Here is a 17,305-nt window from a genome sequence, read left to right as displayed (position 1 = left end):
AGGTCATGACTCAGAGGCAGGCAATGGCAACCCACCTCTGAACATCTCTTGCCTTGAAAATCCTACAGGGTCGCCATAAGTCGGCTGGAACTTGACTGCACTTGCTGCCACGAATGGAGAGGGATGTCACTGAGGAGAGGGAAGAAACGGGGAGTCCTGACTTCCTTCTAGCCTACCGGACTCTCGTTTCTTCTCCTGGAGCAGAGAAGAGATGCCAGGTGTTCTTGTTCCTGGCGCTGTTGGAGGCCCTGCAAGGCTTACCCAGCTTTGGCTCTTGCTTTTGGCCCCCAGTTGGGCTCTGGATTCAGCTGGAACCGTTTCAGGCCTTGCTTTCGTGAGCTGGGATTCGCGTCTGCCCGGACAGTGAAGGACGCCTGCAGCCTGTGGAGTTGAGCGAGAGTCAGCACTGGAGGGAGAGCCAGAAGTTCTATGAGGGATCCAAAACTTTCAAGGGCCCCATTAGTGGGTGCCGCTTTTTGCCACTGGCTTCGCTCAGTCAGAACGAAGTGGGGAGAATGCACCCACCTCCCCATACCCAGAGTTTTGCTATCTTGACAGTCCAGCTCTGCCTTTCACCAAGAACCTCCCGTAACGATTTATGCCCTTCTGATCTCCCATAATCCATTTTCCTGCTCTGCCTGAGGCGAACGTCCCATGAGACCCAGCCCTCTGCTATACCCTGGTACCTACTTGGGCTCCACGGAGAGGATGCAGGCAGCTGGACAGTTCTCTGAAAGGCGCTCTCTCTTCACAGGGTTGAGTTTTTCCTACAAATTAAGGGAGCATAAGTAGGAATGACACTTAATCTGAACCTATTCACCAGAACATGCCATGTGTGTGTGTGTGTGTGCTAAGTGCCATCAAGTCGCTTCCGACTCATGGCGACCCCATGAATCAAAGTCCTCCAAAACGTCCTATCTTTGACAGCCTTGCTCAGGTCTTGCAAACTGAGGGCTGTGGCTTCCTTGATTGAGTCAATCCATCTCTTGTTGGCTCTTCTTCTTTTCCTGCTGCCCTCAACTTTTCCTAGCATGACTGTCTTTTCCAGGGCCATAGAGGGAGGTAAAACCACCAGTGAGCTTCAACTGAAGGATGGCTGAGAATAGGCCCTCTGTCAATGCGTAAGGCCTGTCTCTAGGGTCAGAAACCAAAGAGCAAGATGTGTAGTAGCCTGAGAGTGTGATACAAGGCAGGCATCTTCTGAAAAACTAGAACCAGCATCTATGCAATGAGGTAAGAACCATGATAAGGCTTGCGTGTCCCAAACTGCATTTTCAGTCTCCCCAGCCAACGACATCATTTGGTTTTTACTTTTGTTTCAAAACAGACAGTTGTACCAATGCCAGACATTGCCCAGAGCAAATAGAAGAAGAAGAAGATTTGGTTTTTATATGCCGGTTTTCTCTACCTTTTAAGGAGAATCAAACTGGCTTACAATTGCCTTCCTTTCCTCTCCCCACAACAGACACCTTGTGAGGGAGGTGGAGCTGAGAGAGTTCAGAGAGAACTGTGACTAGCCCAAGGTCACCCAGCTGGCTTCATGTGGAGGAGTGGGGAAACCAACCTGGTTCAGCAGATTAGTGTCCGCCGCTCATGTGTAGGAGTGGGGAATCAAACCCGGTTCACCAGATCAGAATCCACCACTCCAAACCACCATTCTTCAGGGGTGGGGAATGTCAGGCCCAGGAGCTGTTTAAGGCCCGCAAAATCATTTGTCTGGCCCTTTGTGGGTCCTGGCAGATTTCTAGTTCACAAGGATCAAAGACTGGCGATCCGCCCCCTCTTGCGGACAGGAATAGCCTCTATTCAAGGCGGATGTGAGTTTGTTTTGCCAAGAAAAGGAACCTTTTCCCCCCTTGCAGAAGAGTCGTTAGCTATGGAGCTGCTAGGACCGCCCAAGAAACTGTATTAACCCTTTCCCACCCGGGCCGTGGAGAAAAGTATTCCCTCTGTATTACAAGAGGGCTGGGGGTGGAAGTGGCGACAATGGAGAGGTTGAAGGGGGCAGGGCCAGAATGAGCATGGGGGGGGGGGAGTTCTTAGCCAGTGTGTCCTCATTTCATCCCTGCAGGCAGAGGCAGCAGGAGCCGGCTGTAGAATCTGGCCCCAACCATGCAGAGTAGGCGCAACTCTGGCGTGTGACTGGACGGCTACGCCCAGCTGCTGCAACAGACTATCCTGTGGAACCAGGTGGGTGAATGCGCCACTGGTTGGATGCCTGCCTGCTTGCCCGTGCAGTGGGGGGGGGGGGTCATCTGGGGATGCTGCCTGCTTGGGGCTTAGTCGGCTAATTTTTAAGTTGATAGTTTTGTATGGCCCGCAAATGATGTTATAAATATCCAAATGGCCCTTGGCGGAAAAAAGGTTCCACACCCCTGCACTACACCATGCTGGCTCAAGTAGTTTGAAAACTATACCACTTCCACCGTCGTGGCAAGCATTGATAAAGGAAGGCACCCTAGTGCAGAAGAAAAGCTTTGCTCACCCAACAGCGCATGATGTCCCAGATGACAGATGACGTTGCGTCTGTCTTGATCGCACTCTTGCAGGCATGGGACAGAGACACCCGATAACCAGCATGGAGGAGAGCTGACCTGGAGCGGAAATCAGGAGAGGATTTGCACCCCCAAGACCCTTGGCTTCTAAACAGAAGAGCTCGGGTAACATGGGCCAGGAGAAGAGCTGAGCGGGTGCAAGGTTTCATGTAACAGAGGGCCAGGACAGGCTCTCGCAACGCAGGCCTGACTTACCTGAACTGCAGCAGGGAGGGACTGTTGCAGTGGATGGTTTTGCTGAGATTGTCAAGGGTGTAATAAAGAGGGGCGTCACTGAGTTCCTGCCACACAGAAGAAACAGATTCTAGTTAATGGGAAATCTGGGGGAGGGGAGTACTATACCTAGAATGGATGGTTTTGGGTTAGGTTTATTTTGCCTTTAGTACAAAACTATTACAGCTTTTGTTTTGCCTTCTTAAAAAGAACCTGAACACAGAGACCACCTGTCAGTCATAACTTGGCCACAGGTGGAGAAAGAACAGTCTCCCGCCTCCTTTTGTCCCCTGTGCCAGGAGTGCAGCCTTCAGAAACTGCAACAGCAAGCAATACTGTACCTCACCCCAGTTCTGGATATTCATTCCAACCATGAACAGGGGCCAGGGAGGAGGAGAACCAATCGCCTTGAGCCTCCTTAAAAAGGTAAAGGTAAAGGTCCCCTGTGCAAGCACCGGGTTATTACTGACTCATGGGGTAACGTCACATCTCAGTGTTTACTAGGCAGACTTTGTTTACTGGGTGGTTTGCTGTTGCCTTTCCCAGTCATCTTCCCTTTACCCCCAGCAAGCTGGGTACTCATTTTACCGACCTCGGAAGGATGGAAGGCTGAGTCAACCTTGAGCCGGCCACCTGAAACCGACTTCCATTGGGATCGAACTCAGGTCGCGAGCAGAGCTTGGACTGCAGTACTGCAGCTTACCACTCTGCGCCACGGGGCTCCTTAATACACCTCAAAAAAGGATCCCAAGACTTTGCCTCAATATATTTGGGATGTAAATGTTGGGGTTTGGGTTAGAGAGAATTCTGAAAGAGATACAGCTTGAAGACCCTAGTAAAGAATGGTTTTAAAGTTTTCTCTCTTTACGGAGCCCTTTCTGCGTCAGAATGTTTGCCACGTTACAGACAAGTCTGGGGTGTTCTTAACAGCAGAAACTTGGCACAGGTCTCTGGCCAAACCTGTTGGATTATGCTTCTGAGAGTAAGCCCCTGGGCCCAAATAACATTGCTCTGCTGCTGTGCATCACAGAAAAGATTAGCAGAGATGGGCAAGCTAATTTTGGAGGGGGATTTGTGAAAACTTATTCAGTGATGCTGACCTTTTCATTGAGGAATACCTGATAACTTCTGAGGAATTCAAGGGTTCCCCAGAGCACAGTTGGAAAATCGCTGCCATAGAACTCATTAACAGGAGCAGAGTACAAACAAACCCTCTGTGGAGGCATTTGCACGCTGAATAAAAGTGCCACGCAACATCACACCAGTTCATACGTTCTGCCCCTCAATTGGTGAGATCAGCGGTGTCCTTTGTACTGTACTGGCCACTGGTATTGCACCCAATCAGAATGCATCAGGCCGAGCTGATTTGGAACAAGTAGAGAGACAGGCCCTTGTCCCAGACGGCACCAATGAGAAAAGGCAACTTCTGTTCTCGATTTCTTACAATATGCAAAGTTTGCTATCCCTCCCCCTGCCCCTGGCAAGAAGTGGCTTCTGTTGGGCTGACGTCTACAAGGTGACAGATCCTGCCTGGCGACAGCCAATGGTCTCCTGCACAATCACCGTCATCCTCACCTCAATTGCCATGCTCAGAATACCCTGAATCCGCTGGCTTGTCTGGAAGCGCCCTGGATTGCTCCCAACTGCTGACAGGACTTGCTGGACAAAGTCCGCGTCATGCAGTGGCTCCGCCCACATGGGGCCGCCCAGCTGTGGGAAGGAAGAGAGGGACAAGGGTAAGTTTGGGGGTCTGCTCGCGAGGAGAACACCAGGGGGTTTAGAAACCGATAACGCCTCACCTGGTGGCGCTGGTGGCAGTGCTCACAGGAGAGCCCCACAGGCGGGCCGGAGGCGGCCTTGTAGTTGATACTGTTGGGTTAAAGGTCACAAAAGCAGCATTTAGAGGAGAATCGAGCTAGGCTGGAGGGCAAAATACAGCACTTTCTTGAGATATAGTGGCTGACTTTTTATACTGCTCTGACAGCTGCTTCTGGTTTGGTTACATATATCCTCAATTTACAACCCCTTCGACAAAAGCCATCACTCAGTACGCCAGAGATTTAACGGGTGCAGCACAGAACTGAGTAATGCTTGCAATAATGATGACAGGCAGAGAGCAGCTGCAGTAGCTAATGATGTGGACAGCCTTTAGTGGAGCTTCCAGGTTGTAGGACGCACATTGATTCTTTTCTGACACACATAACACTCCCTCCACTTCGTTTTTCTGGATTTCGGGAGTCCCAGACACATGACTGTACCAAAGCCCTCTGCAGCCAGAAGTGCCAGAATCATGGACAGAGGCAGCAAGTAGTTTTGAAAATTAAAGGGCCAAAAAAAAAAATGCTTGGGCCTCCCCCCCCCCCCGCCCCGATGCCTCATTCAAAGGCCCACCCAAAAAATTAATTTCCTGGCCTGGTCAACACCTTGTAAAACAATTGTGCCTAAAACCCATCCATCAAATTGCTTAAAGGCAGGAAGGAGGGAATTCTGCTCTGTGGTTCTGAAGAAGAAGAAAGAAGAAGAAAGAAAAAGAAGAGGAGGAGGAGTTGGTTTTTATATGCCGACTTTCACTACCACTTAAGGAAGAATCAAACCGGCTCACAATCACCTTCCCCTCCCCACAACAGACACCCTGTGAGGTAGGTGGGGCTTACAAAGCGTGACTAGCCCAAGGTCACCCAGCTGGCTTCATGAGTAGGAGTGGGGAAACCAACCCGGTTCAACCAGATTAGACTCCGCCCCTCATGTGGAGGACTGGGGAATGAAACCCGGTTCTCCAGATCAGACTCCAGCGCTCCAAACCATCGTTCTTAACCACTACACCACGCTGGCTCCCCAGCTCTCTTACTTGTTTCCATTGTGAGCCACTTTGCCAAGTCTTTGGAGATGAAACGAGCCACAGCCCACACAATTATAAACCAAGGCCTGTTTGCTGCCGAGAGGGACAAAAGAGAAACGTTACCACACAGCAACTTTGGATATGAAAAGGGGGAGGGGAGGGAAGGCCCAGATGCCAGGCTTGAGATGGACCGGTTGTAGAAGATGAGCTCCCTGTTATCTCAAACAACTGGAAACCCAGACAGAGAAGTCAGAGACTTGGGGTTTTCTCCTCATGGAAGCTCAGCAGGAACCATAACAGAACACCTATGCAAAGTCTGGGGCGACCTCACCTGGCACTAGCTTTGACCTTGACTTGCCCAGAAAAGACCCTGACAAAGACCCGGATATAGAAATCAGCGCTGACTGACAGGAGCGGGACAATGTAGCGCTGGTAGCAGTTGGCACGTAGGTCAAGGCTGTGCAGGATAATCCGCAGGGCCTGAAAGAGGAAAGAATCTGCAGTGAAAGCCATTTTTCTTTTTTGCTTTGGGACAGGAACATTATGCGCATTGTTCAAATAGTGCATTGCTTCATTCTAAAGAGGAACCACAGAGAAGGAGAAGAGTTGGTTTTCATACCCCAATTTTCGCTACCTTCGAGGAATCTCAAAGTGGCTTAGTCGCCTTCCCTTCCTCTCCCCACAACAGACACCTTGTGAAGGAGGTGGGGCTGAGAGAGTTTCGAGAGAACTGTGATTGGCCCAAGGTCAGCCAGCAGGCTTCATGTGGACGAGTAGGGAAACCAACCCGGTTCACCAGATTAGAGGCCGCAGCTCATGTGGAGGAGTGGGGAATCAAACCCGGTTCACCAGATTAGAGTCCACCACTCTTAACTACTACACCACGCTGGCTGCTCTTTACTCTCTACTAAATGGGTACGTCACATGGAATGGCCATGCAGGCAGACACAAGGAGTGTGGAGCCACAACCTCAATTGTAATGCGGACATGTCAAGGAGCTACTGGTTGTTAGCATCTGCCCCTGCAGAGCAACCATTTGGGGAGTATCGGTTCCCTCTACAGAAGAAGAAGAGTTGGTTTTTATATGCTGACTTTCTCTACCACTTAAGGGAGACTCAAACCGGCTGACAGTCTTAAGGGAGACTCAAACCCTTCTCCTCCCCACAACAGACACCCTGTGAGGTAGGTGGGGCCGAGAGAGCTCTAAGAGAGCTGTGACTAGCCCAAGGTCACCCAGCTGGCTTCATGTGTAGGAGTGGGGAAACCAACCCGGTTCACCAGATTAGCATCCGCCACTCATGTGGAGGAGTGGGGAATCAAACTCAGTTCTCCAGATCAGACTCCACCACTCCAAACCACTGCTCTTAACCACTACACCATGCTGGCTCCAGGGACAGGGAGGGATGGGCACATCTGAATTCCCAACCTTTCATTCCACTCACCATCTCATTCACCCTCGCTAGGTGCCCGGTCTTACCATCGGCAGTATTGGAGGGAAGATATAAGAAGGTCCCTATAGCAGAAAGGTTGCCCTTGTGGGTCGGGGATACAGAAACTTCAGAACATGTCTTGATCCGCTGTTCATTCTACCAAGAAGTCTGCACAAGGGTTCTTTCCCCTTTGCTTAACACTTTTCCTGACCAACCAGATGAGTTTCTGGCTAAGAAGCTCCTAACTGATGAAAAATCACAGTTTACACTCTTGACGGCTAAATTCTGTGCGGCAGCTATTAAAATACATCATACCCTGACAGGATAAGAGTAACAGAAATACTTTATTACTCAAAATATTAAGGGGGGTCACACCAAGTTATATGATGTTCATATAAATTTTATTCATACATGTAATATGTAATTTTTAAGCTCAGATTATTTGTAGTAGCAATAGTAGCTGTTGTTGTGGTTTTCTTATTATCTATTGTGGCTGTTATTGTTTGTTTTGGGGGGGGGTTGCTGGTCAGTGACCGTATTAATAAATTATTATTATTAACTCACCATCTCGTGGCAGAACTTGGCCTTGATGGACATGGCCCCATATTTGCTGTAGCAGGTCTCACCAGAGTTTCCAGCCATCACAGCCATGTCGGTACACGTGACACACAGCAGGCCTGCAACGGGATCCCCAATGTGGGAGTAAGTTGCTGACAACCCAGCACAACACAACCTTTCTTCTCCCACTGCCCCGACCGCACCGCTTGCCCCCAATGAGACATCAAGCAATGCAACAGGGTTATGGAGCCAAGGGTCACGGTGCTAAGGCCTGAGGGCCTCTGTTGTGCCGCAGGGAGCCACAGCAGTGCATTAGCTGGATCAGCACTTGTATGCGCAAAGAGAAGGAGACTCCTCTCCTGTCCTACCAGGGACAAAATATGTGAAGGTTGAAGGACACAGAGGGGCACAGACAGACTTAACAACCGTCTCCCGAGAGCCTACCCGTCCTCAGAGAACTTTGGGAACGAGGACCACATCATTCGCCAAAACAAGTCTGTGTCAAAGCTAAAGACTCCCAAGACTTTCCGCTCCCAGTGCCCTCGTCCACCCATCCCTATCTAAGGTCCTGATAGTGCTTGAACATCCAGAAGGCATAGCGGTGCTCCCTTCCTTCATGCATTAAGGCAAGACCTCAGTCTCCATTTCGTATGAATTTTCACTTCCAAAACCCCAAGTTTTGCTCTAACGTCAACAGATTCTTCTGACTGGCCAAAATGGCAAACAAGTATTTGTCACTTAGACTTTCATGCAGAAGGAGCAAAACTACAGTAAAATGGTTCAACTCAGGAGATTACCGGTATTTTTATTAGGGGAAAAGTCGTTCCTACACTGATTGCCCTGTTGCCTTTAACAGATACGTTGTTTGGGTTCCCTGTTCTACAATCCCAGCCCAACTGTATTTTTTGTCTTACTATTAACCTTGGCTGTTAAGATTCAAATGATATCATATTTAGTAATCCACTTACTGATTAAGAGCCTTTAAAATCATATTGGCAATCCCCCTTGGGTCCCAGTGAGAAAGACAGACTATAAATGAAACAACCGCAGCAGCCAAATAAAAGTTGGAAACTCTATGTCCCAGATCCCTGCGGAGTCCCAGTTATCACAGCAATGTGTTAGCAAAGCCTAGAGCAGCACACAGCTCCTGCCTCACCTCCTTCACTCACAGCCTGCACCGCAGAGTCAAGAAACATAGAAGGGCTTCCGTATGGATCCAGGTCAATGACATCAAAGAGATCTTTGGCTGCCTTGTGCTGGTACATCAGCATCCTGTGTGCGAAGGAGAGAGACAGGCTAGAAGCATCACACTTCATGCTGGGTGGGTGGGGGAGAACAGACTGTGGCCTAGTTCCCACTGATGGGAAACCTGTATCTGGATTGTACCACTGAAGACTTCAGTGGGAGCTTCAGTCTTCTCCCTGCCATCTAATTATTTGTTGTTGTTTTTTATGCATAGGGATTGTTTTTGTATGGATGGACATTTAGTTATCTCAGCCCCCCACTTTCAGTACTAAATGGTACAGCTCCAACACAGATTCACCACCTCAGTGTGAGCTAAGCCAGTGAAACACAAAGTTCTTTTCTGGGCCAGCAACTCAGACACAAGAGGTTTTCCCCTATTAACTGCCACTGAAGAAGGCAGGAAGAGGGGGAAGTGTGTCTATTTGGGGAGGCAGCAATGTATCACCAGCCTAGGAATGGAAGAAGAAGAGTTGGTTTTTATATGCCGACTTTCTCTACCTTTTTTAAGGAGAATCAAACTAGCTTACAATCACCTTCCCTTCCCCTCCCCACAACAGACACCTTGTGAGGTAGGTGAGACTGAGAGAGCTCTAAGAGAACTGTGATTAGCCCAAGGTCACCCAGCAGGCTTCATGTGTAGGAGTGGGGAAACCAACCCGGTTCTCCAGATTAGAGACCACCGCTCCTAACCACTACACCAGTTTGGCCCATTTCTCCAGCCCCTTGACCTTTATGTCTTATCAGTGTACCGCTCAGGCTGGCCACAAAAAAATGGAAGAATGGGAAGAGAAGGCAGTCCTCTACTGTTCAATTACTCCACAGATGCTACCCTGGGCCAAACGATACGCCTGAAAATGAAACTGATTGGCACTCTTGTCCTGGGTGATCCGTAAAGCCCGGAAGAGAAGACCTCCACTTACCGGGCATCTGACAGGTTTGCAGTCACCAGGTGCCCCGTGTCATTCAGCTGAATGTTCTGGGTGATGAGTTCGACAGCCTTGGCAGAGACGTCGTTTGCCACCACGCTGCGAAGGCCTGGCACCTCCTTGGCAAACCGGACAGAACGCAGTCCAGATGCAGCCAAGGCCTCCAGCACTCGGAGTCCATCCTGCGAAAGGATGGGGATACAGAAAAAGGGAAACCCGTGAGCCAATGAGCTCTGTGGATGTCCTGCTAAAATAACAAAATAGGGGAGCTGGAAGGGTATGTAGGGTGGGCCCTTGCCCAGCCCTCCTAAGGCTAAGGTGCAGTATTTAAGCACCCTCAGGATGGTCCAGCATCAAGAAGCCATCACCGGAGGCTCAGCATTCAGATGAGCAGATCGCACAAGATGTGACTTTTCTGTCCCAAAGACCAATTCACAATTTGAAGTCACTGCTGGCTGACTGTTGCCAAAAAAAAGCTTGAGAGGTTGTCAGGGTCTTTTGAATGCTTCAGCACGCATCCCGCTCAGCGGCTGTTCTTCAGTGCTCACAGTCCTTTTCTTGAGAATGTCTCCTAAAGCTTAGGCTCAAGCATTTTAGGGAGGTAAGTGGTAGACATTTGGTGGACAGCTATAAGCAGGAACATGTTTGAGCAGTGTGATGTTTCACCTGCTTGTTTGTTTCAAATATAGCCCGGATCCCTAAACCTGTGGCACATAATGGAGAATATTATTATTTGTAATGCACTATCACCCTACATGGCACTTAAGCAAAGAAGACAGATCCCTTATAATCTAAATGCTGATGCCGGGGTGGGGTGGAGGGAGACCACAAAAGGAAGACGAGAAGGGAAGGTATATATGAACATATGAAGCTGCCTTATGCTGAACCAGACCCTCAGTCCATCAACGTCAGTATTGTCTACCCAGACTGGCAGTGGCTCTCCAGGGTCTCAGGCAGAGGTCTTTCACATCACCTAAGTGCCTAGTCCCTTCAACTGGATGCTGGGGATTGAACCTGGGACATTCTGCCTTCTAAGCAGATGCTCTACCACTGAGCCACAGCCCCTCCCAGGTGAGGGTAGCAAGAGAGGAATGCGTGAAAAACAATAAAATCAGCACAATAACAAGATGAGCTGTCATCCTGTGGAGCCATTAAGAGCGCCACCAAACTCGAGACCGAGGGGCACGGCACCTGGCACACTTCTCCAACTGTGGCGACTTTGCGCTCCTCCTTATCCCCAGTAGGCGGCGGCTGCAACTCATCCTCTTTTTCCCCCGTTAAAAGATCTACAACCACTTTTGAGACGTTCTCCTCCCCAGGAACTGCGACTGGAAAAGAAGGAGCAACAACAAAGACTGCAATGGAGCTGATGCCTGGGATCTTGCGTGAACAAAACAAAACAAAAAAACATTCACCTTCAATAGGCAATTCCTAAACCATTTTTCTGCAAAGGTATGTTCAATGTTAAGTTGAGCAACACTACATTAAAAAGTTGGTCCAGCTGCTTTCCTCGGCCCCTGCTGCTCCATACTGCAATTCAGCTACTTGTGAAGGATTGCATGGCAGCCCCTTCCCAGACGTTTTAGCGGTAGGGTTGCCAGGTCGTCCCCCTGGCTGCCAGTGGGGCATGCCGGGTAGAACTGCCAGATCCAAGTTGGGAAACTTGTGGAGATTTGGGGATGAAGCCTGGGGAGGGCAGGCACCTCGGCAGGGAACTATGCCACCAATTCCACCCCCTAGAACATTCATTTTCTCCAGGGGGAATTGATCTCTGTAGTCTGGAGATAAGCTGTAATTCCAGAGGATCCCCAGATCTCACCTGCAGGCTGGCATCCCTAGGGAGTCCCAAGAGCTACACTTGCTGTTCAAAAAATACCCCAGAGAGGCCTCTTCCTATTAGGATAGTTTCAGGAGGGTAGCCATGCTCATCTTCAGTAGAAGAGCTCGATTCAAGTCTAGTAGCGGCTTACAGACCAACAAGATTTTTGGGGTATAAGCTCCCTTAGTCAAATCTAGCTCCTCTTTTCTATGAGCCTTGCATCTGATCTTTCAGCCGAGGATGCAAAAGCTGGTTGTGGTCGCTCACCGTACTTTATAGTATGGAGCAGGACCCTGGCTAAATAGCAATACATACAAGGACCAGAGGAACTTCTGTACTGCAGATTTTCCCCACTCTCTCTAATAAGCATGGGTCTTGAGGCAAACCCAGGTTTCTGGATCTGGACTGTTTCACGTCAAATAGCCATTAAGGGGGCACATGCCTGCCAGAACATGTGCACAACACAGAGCTGCCTCCTAGCAAGTGGTTACAACAGCCTCAGCCTGAATTCAACAGATCAACAGCAGGGGAGAAAGGAGCCGTGGCCCCTCTTCCTGAGCAGCAGCAATTATTGCACATCTTGCCAATTATTGGCTTTCCCTGCAACACCTTCCACAAGATAATGAGAAAAACAGCAACACTCACTCTGAATCCCTTTGGATGAAAGCTGCAGACGAGCAAATTCTGTAATGACTGCACACCTGCAGATAGAGGGGGGAAAGAGTGCTCTGCATTATAATACGCTACATGTACAATTTTGTTACCCTGAAGTAGGGATGGATAAAATCACTGAAGACACTGGGTGCTTTGAAAGGGGCCTATTTTCCAGAATGACACATCCAATACTTCATGCGTATACTTTCTGCCATTCAAAGTGGTTCCTGCTTTGTGGAATGGGCTGCCTGAGGAGGTCATGAAAAAGAAGAGTTTTTTATATGCCGACTTTCTCTACCACTTAAGGGAGAATCAAACCAGCTTACAATCTCCTTCTCTTCCCCTCCCCACAACAGACACTCTGTGAGGTAGGTGGGGCTGAGAGAGCTGTGACTAGCCTAAGGACACCCAGCTGGCTTTGTGTGTAGGAGTGGGGAAACCAACCTGGTTCAGCAGATTAGTGTCCACCGTTCATGTGGAGGAGTGGGGACCCAAACCCGGTTCTCCAGCTCAGAGTCCACCACTCCAAACCACCGCTCTTAACCACTACACCACGCTGGCTCTCACATTTCTATCATCCTGCAGAAAGTGTTCAGAGAGGCATTTTCTTACACAGAACAGGGCTGCAGTAAAACTGGAATAATTTAGGAGGATATTTTTATAAAGGAAATAGGATTATATTTTATGACACGGTTTATTGTATGCATTTCTTGTTTTTACTGTATTGTTTTCTAATATTTTGACTAATGTTTTTACATTTCTTTGTCATGTCTTATTCTGTTTTATTGCACTGTTTTCTAACTTTGTGTCTTGATCTTACTACAAAGTAAATTGTCTTATTCCTGTTACATTGCTAAATTTTGTAATCCACCTTGAGTCTCAGTGAGAAAGGCAGACTATAAGTAAATACATTAATTATGCATTGTTTGCCTCTGTGAAGGCTCACTAGATATGTACCCAAAATGATCAAATAGTACAGAAGTCAACTGAAGTAGACTGACCAGTCCATATACTAACAGTGCATTCCTAAGAAGAATTACTCCAGTCTAAGCCCATTGAAATGAATGGGTTTAGACTGGAGTAACTCTCCTTAGGAATGCACTGCTAGTCACCAAAGTGTTTCAAATGTGCAACTCCAGTTCCCTAAAAACACATGTAATCTATTTCTAGCTGTGTGTGTGTGTGTGTGTGTGTGTGGTGTGTGTGTGTGTGTGTGTGTGTGTAAAGTGCCGTCAAGTCGCAGCCGACTTATGGCGCCTCCTTTTTTTGGGGTTTTCATGGCAAGAGACTAACAGAGGTGGTTTGCCAGTGCCTTCCTCTGCACAGCAACCCTGGTATTCCTTGGTGGTCTCCCATCCAAATACTAACCAGGGCTGACCCTGCTTAGCTTCTGAGATCTGACAAAATCAGGCTAGCCTGGGCCATCCAGGTCAGGGTATTTTAATTATACCTTGTGTTAAATGATTCTGAGGATGCACTCTTGCTTAAGAACCAAGCAAATTAATCATCTTGCATATCAGACCAAGGCCTATCTACTCCAGAAAGCTCAATCTACCAGGTACACAGAGGTTGACTACCCCTGCAGTTGGATTCTCCAAAGAATCTCCTTCTCCAAGGAACCAAAATGCTCTATAATTTGTTACAAGAAATACAAGAGATCCAGATTCGTTGTTTCATTCTCCATTTTCTCCTGTGTCTGTTTCTGCATTCGAACTGAGCACCACATTTTGTATAGGATTAACTCAACTTCCAACAGACTCCACTTTTCTTAGGAATAGCTCCCACCAGCTAAGCTGTGGAATAGTACATAATAGTTACCAAACAAGCAACCTAATTCCTAATCTTACATAAGGGTTTGTTTATGCCACTGTTTGTTCAGGATCCTTACCCAGCAGTCTCACTGCCTGACTCCAGAAGAGCCCTATTCTCACCTTCATTCCTCCCCAGTAAAGTGTTCTTTTCAACATTTGTATAGGATAAGTAGACTGGACACATGCAATAAGCCATTCACACGAAAACCTAACTAGTACTTGCCCTGGATTCAACTGAAAGTTACTGGGACGTGAAACAGGCCTCGGTAGGACCTCTTGCTTACCAGGTCCCCAAAATTGATGACTGACAGGGCTCTTTCTGGCAGCAAACAGGGGCTGTTGGTTCTACCATCAAAAGGACCCCGAGTGAGAATGAATTGAGCACCATGGATATACAGCAACTGGCCCTTTTCCAACAAGCCAACCTCCACAGCCAAAAGGGTCCTGATGAGGGTGGAAATTTGGATTGAAGAATGCACATGCTCTGGCATGTGTCCTCAGAGCACTCTCCCACCCTTTGCAAAATTCTTTTCAGCAGCAAAGAGGGGCTCAAGGACAAGGCCTTCCTAGTGGCCTCTGACATCCAGATATCCTTGGAACTACCAAGGGACAGGATTCTTTTCTCTGGCAAATGTGAAATGCTCCCAGTGATCCTAAGTGGAGGGGAAAATAAATGCCAAAGACTTCTACCTTCCAACATGAGTCTTCAGATCCCGAATTCTTTCCCCTTTCTCTTATGACCTTTTCAGGGTTGAAGGAAGATTCATCCTATTTTCACCACTGAAAGAAAGAATTAAGCACCCCACCCCCACTTTGCCATCAAAAGGGGAGTGTGGGGACTTAGTATCCATGAAAGGTTCATGAAGCTAACCGAAGGCAGCACTGCAGTTCAGAACTCTAAGTCACGAGCCCAACCCCTCACTTTATCATAAAACCAGAGGGACATCTTTTCCTCAACATAGGGGTACACTCCAGCGGTCCATCTTCTGAACAGTCCAATGGAAAACAACCTCTGCATTCTCTCCCCCCCCCCCCCCACATTCCCACTTACGTCAGGTCTCTGTTGAACTCCTGGACAGGGTTGTAGAAAACTTCATTGGCACTTGGAAAAATTATTTTTGCCTTTCCTTCTGTGATTAGAGTCTCACCATTTTTTACAGGCTCACTGCCACTGCTGGAGTCCACTGCAGGTGGCTGAGCGATATTGTGCTCCAGTTTAGAACCATCTGTTTCCACGTCTTGGGCCCGGTCACCATCCATGCCTTTAGTAAAAGAAAGAGTCCTGACTCGAAGATCAACAAAAGGCAGGCAGTTCCAGGCTTTCTGAAGCACACGTGCTGTTACACTTCGGTGTGGTGATAAGATGTGTCTCACAAGCCAAATCCGTAAGAGAAATTTTCCTGTCATCAGCACAGGTTTCTCAATAAACTGTTTTGTGAAAATATAAGAAAAATAAGAAATTAAAGAAAAATATAAGAAAAGCTATTCTTATTGCACGCGTCCTGAATTTTCAGGCACTTCTTTGTCAGCACTTCAGTTTTGCATACAAGTGACAATCTGTAATGGACAGGACATCATATACTAGCTTACTGACAGTTAACCACTTGGGAAGACGCGCAGAAAGCCATGGAGATTATCAACTGTGGAAAACGCCTTCATTAATTTTATCTGTGAAGAACAAGTGTTCCTTAATTTTTACAAAATGCCATGTCCAACCAATCATTTTCCAGATGGTAATTAAATAATTTGCCCTGACCTGGATAGTCCAGGCTAGTCTGATATTGGAAGCTAAGCAGGGTCTGCCTTTGTTAATACTTGGGAGACCACCAAGGAAGTCAAGGGTTACCATGCAGAGGCAGGCAATGGCATATCACCTCGGAATGTCTCTTGTCTTGAAAACCCTATGGGATTGCCATAAATTGGCTGCGATTTGATGGCAAAAGAATGATATAATAATTGTAGTACCTGCCAATAAACTTGCGTTTGCCATCAGACCTTGGTAAGAGACAGTTTCCTATCTTGGGATTAGCTTAAAGAGAGAATTGTCCAAGTAAACGGATTTTATCTAGGAGCAAGAGGAAGGTCATAAACTTGAGACAGTTAGCCTAAAGGTAACTTCCACTTCCATTATGCTTAGTAATCCTGGCTGTGGGCTTGTGCGCCTGCTGAAAACTACGAGAGAATAGCGGGGGGTGGGGTGTAGAGGGAGACAGAAATAGCACACTAATAATTGTACGATAATAGTTATATGCTTTATTCACACGCCACAGGCAGAGAACTCGGGGACTGAAATGTGCAGCACCACTCCCCAGGAGCCACGCTAAAAAACAGAGAAACCCAGCCCGCCAAGCTAGCCATCACCCACCCCCTTAATCACTCTTTCCTCCTCCCAAGCATTTCCTACCCAGAAGCAGCGCAAACACCCAGCAGTGGCTTCCACGCTTCTCAGAACAGGCTATGCCGACAGCGCCATATTGAAAGGGGCTCGGGAATGATCAGGTGACTCCGTTTGAGCCAATAGGATCAGCCTATAGAGTAACAAAAAGAGCTCCTAAACGCAACTGAAAAATCTGGGCTTCCATCAACTCTCCGCCCTGACCTGGATGGCCCAGGCTAGCCTGATCTCTTCAGATCTCAGAAGCTAAGCAGGGTCAGCCCTGGTTAGTATTTGGATGGGAGACCACCAAGGAAGTCCAGGGTTGCTGTGCAGAGGAAGGCACTGGCAAACCACCTCTGTTAGTCTCTTGCCGTGAAAACCCCAAAAAGGGGTCGCCATAAGTCGGCTGCGACTTGACCGCACTGTACACACACACATAAACTCGCCAGCTAAGGAGCCTCTGTCATCCATTTCAATGAGACTTACTGTGAAAGACAGATAACGATGTGTAGAACTCTAAAACTATCGTTTAGCCTATTAAAAGGCTACAATAAATGACGATAACGATGATGATGATTTGTGCATATTTCTCCTTGATAATGTCTTGTCCTGACGGGTGTTGCACCAAATTTATCCTTCGGAAGAATAAAGTTAGTTATTTTTACACTTTGGCTGATAAAAGCTGCAATCCTGTATATGCTAACTCGGGAGTGAATTCAGAGTGACATACAGCTGAAAAGACAGGATCTGGCTGAAAGTGTTCTGAGTAACTCCAAAACTTGCCTATTTCTGGACCTAAAGAAGTTTGCACAGCAGGACTGATTGGCTGCCTACATATTTTTCAGGAATTTTGAACATTTTGGAATCTTTTTCACTTC

The 17,305-nt window shown here is 47.9% G+C and overlaps 1 protein-coding gene across 1 annotated transcript; it reads right to left on the bottom strand.

Moving 5' to 3' along the window:
• Positions 1–257: 257 nt before the first annotated feature.
• TRMT1 (tRNA methyltransferase 1) lies at positions 258–15,446 on the bottom strand. Its single transcript, XM_056855480.1, has 14 exons — positions 15,102–15,446; positions 12,231–12,286; positions 10,958–11,094; positions 9,761–9,948; positions 8,752–8,867; positions 7,602–7,714; positions 5,939–6,087; positions 5,617–5,700; positions 4,568–4,637; positions 4,344–4,478; positions 2,751–2,836; positions 2,486–2,594; positions 691–767; positions 258–381 (listed from the first exon to the last, which is right to left on the bottom strand). Exons 1-14 carry the CDS (start codon positions 15,308–15,310, stop codon positions 258–260), a joined length of 1,653 nt encoding a protein of 550 aa, XP_056711458.1. The 5' UTR covers positions 15,311–15,446.
• Between the last annotated feature and the right edge of the window lie 1,859 nt (positions 15,447–17,305).

The sequence above is a fragment of the Euleptes europaea genome, chromosome 1, assembly GCF_029931775.1.
Source record: "Euleptes europaea isolate rEulEur1 chromosome 1, rEulEur1.hap1, whole genome shotgun sequence".
NCBI lineage: Eukaryota > Metazoa > Chordata > Lepidosauria > Squamata > Sphaerodactylidae > Euleptes > Euleptes europaea.
The sequence above is the reverse complement of the archived record's forward strand: the minus strand, read 5'-3'. Positions and strand labels throughout refer to the sequence as shown.

Bases quoted from the DNA above. Each gene is read 5' to 3' on its own strand.
- TRMT1 (XM_056855480.1), bottom strand. From the start codon at position 15,310: ATGGATGGTGACCGGGCCCAAGACGTGGAAACAGATGGTTCTAAACTG. The intron at 5,701-5,938 runs GTGAGGTCGCCC...CCCTCTCGGCAG, and splicing joins AAGGTCAAAGCTAGTGCCAG to CAAACAGGCCTTGGTTTATA. The intron at 768-2,485 runs GTGAGCAAAGCT...CTTAATTTGTAG, and splicing joins GGGACATCATGCGCTGTTGG to GAAAAACTCAACCCTGTGAA.